We start from the raw sequence: 10,091 nt of genomic DNA, 5'->3' as shown, positions 1-10,091 counted from the left end.
AAATTTCGATACTTCATTATTAAAATTTTTTACGGCATTTTTTATAATTATAAATTATACGTCGTTTATGTCTTTCGAGTAAAAACTGACGGAAACTAATACTTTCTGCATTTATAGCATCAAACTTCTCATACTGCTATGGATTGTATGGGTGTTTCACAGTATGAAATTAAATAATCCTATAAACTGAATCCACGAGAGAGCTTTAAATTTTATGTACATAGATTATAAATCTTCATTTAAGTTCTTTTACGTTATTCAAGAAAAGTTATTTCCGATGCTTTAACTTAATTGTTTATTTTACGATTTATATTTACATCGATATATATTTTTGAAGGATAAGTGTCAGTTGACTTTTATAGCCGAATATAGAACTACCTTTGTATCGACCAAGTCAACTATAAATAAATAAGAAATAAAATCAAAAATTTTATTTATTTTTCATGATTAAACTTATAATATTATTTATGCAATTTTTAAGTTGTTTGTTTTTTGTTATTAAATGTTAATTAAAACATTAAACTACTAATGCCTTATATCATTTAAAAGAGATAATTCTTTTACGATAGATAGAAGTAATTCTTTTGCGAAGATATATTGCAATCTAGTAAAATTATTATTGCGCTAGTGTAAAATATAATTTTACCAAAATAAATCAGAACTAGATTCTTAAGTCACAGTTACATTCAGCCCAAAGGTGAAACTTTGTTGCGAATTTTCTACTTATTCTACTTGAAATTTTTACTTCAATTTTTTTTACTTCTACAATTTCTACTAAAAAATCAAATACGTGAAATATCAACTAATGAACTTAAATCAAATGCAACGTTTAATGAGCTTAAGATCAAATTAAGACAAAAACTATTGATGAGCTGCGTATGAGCTTTTTTTGATTTTTTACAGGTTGCTACTGTTATACTTACTCAACCTTTAGAGGTCATTTGGTTGGTTGGTTGGTTGGTTATAATCGACTTGATGAACTTAGAAACGATCATCTCACTTATTGTTAGTTCAATTCTTGTTTTATAAAAACTGATAGTTTATAAAATTCTGCCGTGTACTCCAAATATATCAAGGTATATATCAGTTTAAAAGGAAAGGAAAGGTTCTTATTTTTTAGGCAGCCTTTTTAACTGCAATGACTTAAAAATTATATGTAAATGCTTTGGTGTTGAAACAACTCCACCACCAAAGCTGGAGTTGAAGTTGGAATTTTAGTACCAAACTCATCATTAAACTCTTTTCATATTTTCAAACTGACTGAGCTAGTTTGAGAGCAGGAGACTAGTTTGGCGCAGGACCAGTATTTTTTTTCAGATTTACATATGAAGCTTTTGCAACTCAACTTCAAAGTAAAACTCCAGTAATTTGTGCGTTCAACAACAAAAAATTATAAGAACTTTGAATTATATCAGCTGTAAATGAAAATTTCTCCGTTACATTGTCGAATATCTCTCCTCCTCTTCAAATTTAATTTTTGAATTAAGGACAGATCAACTTCCTGTGTATCTCCTTCTTTTTTTCTTTTTTTTTGGCTTTCTTCATAGTTGACCAAGGAAGTTCAAAATGTTTTGTCTATAGTACCAAATCTTGCTAAAAAAATTTATAAAGCTAAATGACCTATGTTTTCTTTCAAAACTCTTTTGAAAAGTTTGAAAATGCTTTTAAAATTTTCAAACCAAATAAAGCAGTAAGCCGCGGTAATATTAATGGTAATGGTATATTATAAGTTCATTAGACATTTTAAAAGATATATTCTTTAGGATTTTCGATTTCAATAAAACAGGAAGAACTCAACAACTAAATATAGCAAAAGTCATACCAATATTAAAAGATGTTGACATTACAAACATTAGTAACAATCGTCCAATATCACTTTTTTGTGTATGCTCTCTAAAGTTTTAGAAAGAATTTTGTACAATCTTGTAATCTAACAATATATAATTTACTATACGTCAATCAACATAGTTTCCATAGAGGAAGGCAGGGCAGGGAAGGTGAAAAGCGTTTTAAAAATCTTTTGTTTTTGTAAAATTGTCTGTCATGGAACAATAGTATTTTGTCGGTTTTTGTCATTTTGTTCGTTTCGTTATGATTTATGTTATCTTTTTTATCTATTGTTTTGTTCTGATTTATCTTATTTATCTATCGTTTTGCTATGATTTATTATATCTATTGTTTTGTTATGATTATTATGATGTTATCTGGTCAAGTGATTTGGGAAAAATGGTTTACAACGCAATTTTTATCCCCAAATTTATTAAATCTTAGAAACTACCAAATAGTTTTACTATTGTATTAAAATAGACACGTGTTATAAAAAGCCCTTAAAAAGTTACACCCATCAGCAATAATCTTCACAAATATCAATATCACAAATTTCTTTTTTTCTTTATTGATGAAAAAACTTACAAAACCTCGTTAACAATGTTTAGTTCTAAAGTTTGGTTCCCACCATACACAAAACGTTGCAATGATCACATCAATGCACAGTGACGAGGAATAACTTAAAATTAGGCCAAAATTAATTTTTTTGAAAATATTTATTCAAAATTGCTAAAAATTCTCACTATGATGTAAAAAAGGTAGACAAGGAAAGAAGACTATAACATAATATCTTTAAAAAAAAGATCAAATATGACCAGGGGTAGAGAATATTTCTTTTTTTGTAAAAAAAATTTAATCAAAAGGTAAATTTAGACGTAATTTATTTCTATCAATCTAAATTCTATCCTCAATAACTAAATAAAGTTGATGTTTAGTAAACATCTATTTTATACCTAAGTGAAACAAAAATTATATTAACTTTTGCATGAATATATATATATATATATATATATATATATATATATATATATATATATATATATATATATATATATATATATATATATATATATATATATATATATATATATATATATATATATATATATATATATATATATATATATATATATATATATATATATATATATATTGTACCGCGCTCAGCTTGTTTCTCCGCGCAGCGGCACTGTTCGTGTTTCGGAGTTATAGAGTTGGGAGAGGGTTATAAGCACATGTAGCCTCCTCATTTGTAGTGGGCTTCTTGGCCTTGGGGAGGTGAATTGCAACAACAACAACAACAACAAAAAATACACACATACATATATATTCATATTAAAAAGTTTTGTTCAGGAAGAACTCTCAAAACATAAAAATTAAAGGTAATTTACATCAAATTAGCTTTTACGTCGCTAATTTTTTTAATAAAAGGGCTTTTTAAAACCCCATTATTTCAGAATGGGGAAAGTTGGGGCAGCTAACTTTTTTAGTTTCTTACAGAATGATACTAACTTTAAAAAAGAATTAGCTTCATGAAGAAAGTTCAAAGGTAAAAAGTCTAAGCTCTTTAAAAATCAGTTTAAACATGTTAAAATTGCATTTTTTACAAGATATATACATATTTCAAGTATTTTGTTAAATTAAGATAAAATTATCTAATATCTTTGTATATAATGAAAATTAAAAGTTTTTAGGGAGAAAATTAAATTTAATAATGATAAAATTTTAATGATAAAAAAAGCTTCGGTCACGTTCAAACATAAAGTAACGTTTAATTTAAACGTTAATTTATGTTTGAAAGTGACCGAAAACAGCTTTTTTTTATTAATTTTATTAAAATCATTGATTTAAACTTTAAATCTATTATTTCGGTACTTACTTTTTTAAACCGCAAGAATCATAAGAAACTGTAGAAAATAATCGTTATAACATTATTTAAATTGCGCTACTCAAAAAAAATTGGCCAAATTTAAGGCGTTTCTAAATCACTGTGCAATGCGATGAAAATTTCATTTTTTGATGCGCTTTATCTACGAAAGACTTTTATCGATTTGAAACTTTTTTAATAGTATATTGTCAATAAAAAGACGTGTCATTTAGCTGTAGATGTTTTTTGTAATAAAAATAAAATAAAAATTTAGTTTAAATTCAAGTTTAACAATAAATTATATTGCTTGTTTCTAAAAACAGAAACATCGACGACCGTGTCATAAAAAAAATCATTAACATCAAGTTCTATTTATTTTGTAAATAAACAACAATTACCGAATGTAATGTAAACTTTACTCAATTTTAATATACATTAAATTGCAGTTTTATATAAAATCATCAATTTTTCGGAAACTTTTTCATTAGATAAAGACACAAAACCCGGCAACCGCGCATGTTACTAGGTGCAGAGAGAGGGGGGACGGGGGAAGAGAGGGGGTTAGCTTTGAATATACTAAAGAACCTTAAATCAGTAAGTTTTAAATGTTGAAAATCTTTTCATATTTCTATATCGCATTATTGTAATAGATTAAAATCGTTTTATTATCGGATTATTGTAATTGATTAATATTGTTTTACTATCGATTTATTTTGCATTGATAGATTTTACTTTGATGTCCAGTGCTTTCAGCCAAATGTTTTAGTATATTAACTTGGGTTGCGGATCTAGCAAAATTTTTATTCAATCTTCTGATTTTTTATTTTCACTTTTTCTTAATTCCACTCTCCTGATTTTACCACTAATCGTTTTTGGTAAAGATTCAACGATTTCAATCTAAATATATAAATATAAATAAATATATATAAATGAACAAAAATTATGTATGTTACTTAAATATTGGCAATATTTAAGCACTATATACAGATAAATATAACGAATCGGGTATTTTCTAACAGAATTATTCATCGCGCGGATGACGCCAAAATCTGGAGGCGAATATTTTAAGGCAGCACTAATTAGTCAAAATTTTTAATTTAAATTAAATTTGTAACGGGGCATAATTATTGTATCACAAATTGCAAAAGAAGTTATGATAAAAGTTCTAAAGAAAAAACATTACGTCTATACCGAATACCAGAAAATAAAAGTGGTTGTCAGTCATACCAAGACAAAATATACTAGATAAAAATAGACACCGTTGTTTGTAAAAAGCAATGGTCTGTTGGATACGTTTCAACAAAAAATTATAGCAAAAAAAGATTTTGTTAACAACAACGAATTAACAACCTGTTTAATCTAACCTTTTTTACAATAACCTGATTAGTTTAACCTTTTGACGAAAATACCCTTTTACAACACACTAATATTTTGTGCGAAATTTGGTGAATTGAGCTTGATCGGTGTTAAATTTATCTCTCTCAAAGTTTTTTTAAACGTAGTGACAATAAGTCAAAAAAAAGCTAAATCAAAACAAACAAGGTCTAGTGTGTGTTCAAACGAGTGGCAAAAGTTGGTTTAGAATACGCTCTTGAATTTTAGTATCTTAAAGAATTTATGAAAAGAAATATTCAGAAGACATTCTTAAATACAAACATTATATATTAATTATTATTATTATTAACATAATATATTAATTATTATTATTATTAACATAATATATTATTATTAACATAATATATTAATTATTATTATTATTAACATAATATATTATTTATTATTATTATTAACATAATATATTAACTATTATTATTATTATCATTATTATAAACATAATATATTAATTATTATTATCATTAACATAATATATTAGTCTTCAAGAATGTCTTCTGAACATAGAGTTTCAATTTCCAACAGGTTTCGATTTCAAATTGTTTTCATTTTTAATAAATTTATAATTTAAACTTCTTTTGTCATTTGACAACTACAACCATTATTCAATTTAAATATTTTTTTTTTTTATTATTTCAATTTATAATTATTTTTAAATAATAGAATTAGAATGTGCTAATTTATTTTGAAAAAGGGTTTCCCTTTCTCATTTTTTTTTATTCTCATACTTGAAAACCAAGATTAATACCAAAATCATCAGGTTCCCCAATAACTACTTCAAGATCGCATGCAGTAATTATAAATGCTCAACTTGACAATGTCTGCTTTCAAATTAAAAGATGTTATACAATTGTTTGGTGAAAGCAAACACAGGAAACTAGAGCTTTCATGGATTTGACATATTACTTAATATTAAAACAGAGTACCAAGTATTGATTCAATCGTTAGAGTTCTTCATTGGCACAGTTGTTTGTTTTGGAAAAAATAAATAAAATAACGGGTGATGACAAAAAAATGAGACTGCGTTCAATTTAAATTTGCATGTACTAATACCATTAGCTGTATATATATTTTGTATGTATTTTATTGCAAATTTATTCTAGTTTTAAATTAAAAAAAAGTAATTAAAATTCAACGATTTAAAATGAAAATAAACAAATCTAAGCAAAAGCTTCTCCGTGAACGTGTGTATGGATTTTATGTGGACAATAAGCAAAATGGTAAATATTACACTTATTGTCATTTTAAAGCAGAAAAAATACCAAAAGCAACCATATACCGTATAATTGAACGCGCAGAAAATGGAATCGGAACTCAAAGAGTTAAAGGAGGTGGTCGAGTCGCAAAAAAAATGACGAAAAAGAACATTACCAAGCTGAAGGCCATGTTTGACCACAAGGATGGCGTCTCACAAAGACAAGGAGCTAGAAAATTTGTGTGCGATCAGTCTTTTATATGCAAAACATTGAAGAAACACACAGATATTAAATGCAAAAAAAAAAACAAAGATTCCATTAAGAACAGAGTCACAAAAATGCAAAATAAGAACTAGATGCAGTCGATTATACGAAAAATATAAAAATCACGATTTGATAATTGATGATGAATCTTATTTCACTTTGAAGTATAGCACCATTAACGGAAACCAAAATTTCTACTCAAGTAACACTGCTTTGACAACGCCAAGCGTAAAATATGATCCAGTTGAAAAATATGAGCAAAAAGTGTTCGTCTGGATTTGCGTTTCGGCTAAAGGTATTTCTATACCTTTTTTTGTACCTTCTAAGCAATCACTCAAGCAATATTTGTTTCTTTCATCAAAGCAAATCATCTAGACGACAATTACATATTCTGGCCTGACCTAGCAACATCACATTACACAAAAAAACTGCAGTGGAGTATATCAGACAAAGTAACATCAATTTTGTTGAAAAGGAAGACAACCCTCCCAACGTACCTGAATGCAGGCCTATTGAGGACTTTTGGTCTCAATTGAAATAGAAGTATACAAGAACAACTGGCAAGCAGAAACTATTGATCAACTTTGCAATAGAATAAAGTATTGTTTGAATAAGATCGACTTTACTGCCATACAACACAATTTGGGATCGGTAAAAGGTCGAATCGATAATATTCGTAGAAATGGAGTAATAGAAGATAATTAAATATATGTTTTGAAAGCTCGAAAAATTCTCTACTTAATACATTTTTAGTTAAAAAAAAATCATTTAAAATAAAGGAGTTATGTCCTTTTAAACGCAGTCTCATTTTTTTGCCATCACCCGTTATGAGAAATTAAGTGTTTTTTAATTGAAGATCCAAAAACCTTGCTTATGATAGGAAGAAACAAATGGGGTGGTAGTTAGACAAGTCAGATTGCCCTCCAGAGTTTTTGAAAATAGGGATAACAGATGCCGCTTTCCAGCAGGCTAGAAAACAAGACTCTGGTAAGCACTTGATAAATAGTTTTGAATGTACAGTAGGCAAAAAATAAATGGCACAAATTTTTTTTTTTTAAATTCGTATAAAATGATTAAAAAACGGTAGTTCGTTTTTGTTATTAAGGGAAAAAACTATCAATATATTGAATCATTATATTCAAATATTGAAGCATTGTATTCAAAAATAGTCAAATATTAGTTCATATGACGTAGAAAAACAAACTGTACTTATATTCATCAAATATTTTCTTGCAAAAAAAATAATGGCTCAAAAAAAAAAAAATTTCCAAATTTTGACAAAAAATTACTTTTTTAATGTTTAGTAGAGCCACCCTTTGCCAGAATAACTGCTTGCAGATGTCGAGGAAGATTTGGTTTCTTCTGGAGTTATTTTCTCCCATGTATCAACTATGACTGCTTTTAGATCATTTTGTCTTCTGTAAGCTCGATCTCCAATTTTCCGGTTAAAAATATTCCACAAATGCTCAATCTGATTAAGGTCAGGGGACTGGGCAGGCCATTCTATCACATTAATATCATTCTTTCGAAAACATTCCTTTGTTGCTATAGCAGAATGTTTTGGATCATTGTCTTGTTGAGGTTATTTCCAAGCAGAGGGCTTCAAATTTTGCTTTAAAATGTCTATATACGAATTGGTGTTCATTGTTGATTCAATGAAAGTCAATTTGCCAGCTCGCCATGCCATTAATCCCCACCACATGACATTTTCACCACCATGTTTTACTGTCCATATCATGCAACTCAATTTGTATGCTTCGCCTTGTTTTCGCCAAACTTTTTTCTGTCCATCTGATGGGATCAGGTTAAATTTGGATTCATCACTCCAAATTACTTTCTTTCAGAACTCAATAGTCTTGTCAACATACTTTTTTGCAAATAATAATCTTTGCTTCATATGATTTAGAGTTAGATAGGGTTTTTAGTGACTCTACCACGAAATCCTTGTTCTCAGATTCTATTTCTGATAGTTTCAACTGAAATCATGATTTTGTGGTTGTTTAAAACTTTGTCTGTAATCTTTTGAGCAGCTTCAAATCTGTTTTGCATGACTTGTAAGATAATATTTCTATCAATGGCAGCAGATGTTTTTCTTTTATGACCTTTTTCTGCTATATCAGTTGTAGTCCCATTCAAATGATACTTTTTTATAATGTTGCCGACTGTTCGAAAAAGGGATTCAAGTCTGCTTATTAACTTTTCTGTAGGTCTTACCATTATTTACCAAACCCACAACAAAGTTTCTTTGAGAAATCATTTATGTCATTTTACAATGTGCATGTTGCTATAAATTAATCAATTTTATTCAATTAATCAAAACTCATGGGTTATATATATTTATTATGCATTACATATGTAAATATCTTATGTGTTTCATATGTAAATATAATTTTAGACGTAAACTTACCCAAATTTTTTTTTTTCCACAAAAATTCAAAAAAATACTAAATAAAATTTTTGTGCCAATAATTATTTTGCTTCCAATATAACACCTGTGTATTTTTAATGTACTTTTAATGTTTTTAAAAACAATAATCCTTTGGTGAAATTATGCACAAGTACATATAAAAATCTTCATAATAGTAGTACTCTTTGATGTACATTTGAACTTTTTACAGTTTTAAAAAACATGAGTCAACGGATAAGTTAATAAGAAAAAACTTTTAAATAATTGCTTGTGCCATTTATTTATATAAGAGGTATGTTGTCCTGACCACAAGCTGTAGAAAAGTCTAAGCAGGAAATCACTTTAAATACATAAGCTGGAGTGATACGAATGTCAAGCAATAGATCAACCTGTTTGTTAGCTATATCAGGTAGAACGCAACGTGGAATCGAGATGATATTGATGAAAAGTTCTTAGTAAACAATTCATCTTTGTCTATAGGTAAGGTGACAAAATCTGAACCATACAAGAGAGGCAGAATATCAGATTCACCCTATTAGATACTGTTAAAGATTCTCCAGAAGTCACTAGAGTCTATTTTTTGAAATGAAATATGAGATTTTGTGACCTGAGAATAGTGGGCTTTGACATTAGACAAAACCTTTTTACAATAGTTTCTAGCAATAGTAAATAGATATCTGTTTTTTGGAGAATCGGAAATTGTAGCAGTACAATGTGAGGAAAACCATGAAGAAGAGTGAGGCTTGACTTGGAATCGTCTAGTGGGAATAAAAGATTCCATGGCAGCCTGAATCCAAAAAGTTAAGTAAGAAGCACATTTGTCAACAGGAAGACAAATTATTTCTAACCAAAGGCCATCACGAAGAAAGTCATGAAAAGAGTCCCAGTCAGCCTTAAGGTAGTTGCAAGAGGGGTTCTAATGATGAAGAAGAATCCTTTTATCAAATTGTGATCAGAAGCACCAAAAGATAAATGTGGAGAAACTGAGCACTGACTAGGATCAGAAACAAGACATAAGTTTAGTAGAGAAGGTTAATAATTCAAATTGTCTGGAAAGCGAGTTGGAAAGTTGACTATTTGAGTTAGAGATTGAGAAAGGCAAAAGTTGTGCGCCTTAATGCCTGCAGAGTCACTGACA

The 10,091-nt window shown here is 28.2% G+C and overlaps 1 protein-coding gene across 4 annotated transcripts in view; it reads right to left on the bottom strand.

Annotated features, from left to right (window-relative positions):
- Positions 1-4,049: 4,049 nt before the first annotated feature.
- Positions 4,050-10,091, bottom strand: part of LOC100203680 (acyl-coenzyme A synthetase ACSM3, mitochondrial) — a 91,704-nt gene continuing 85,662 nt past the window's right edge. For 2 of the 4 annotated variants that reach the window (XR_010640094.1, XR_010640093.1), the window contains exon 16: positions 4,286-4,591. Coding sequence is in view for 2 of the 4 variants with exons in the window: in XM_065803560.1 (XP_065659632.1) it covers positions 4,499-4,591 (93 nt within the window). In the remaining 2 variants the exon portion in view is untranslated. Of the gene's footprint in view, positions 4,592-4,892; positions 4,936-10,091 lie in introns of those variants that run through there. The other 2 variants (XM_065803560.1, XM_065803561.1) reach the window with 2 other exon arrangements.

Source organism: Hydra vulgaris, chromosome 08 (genome assembly GCF_038396675.1).
Source record: "Hydra vulgaris chromosome 08, alternate assembly HydraT2T_AEP".
Lineage (NCBI taxonomy): Eukaryota > Metazoa > Cnidaria > Hydrozoa > Anthoathecata > Hydridae > Hydra > Hydra vulgaris.
Note: the sequence above shows the minus strand (reverse complement) of the source record. Positions and strands in the feature narration are given on the sequence as shown.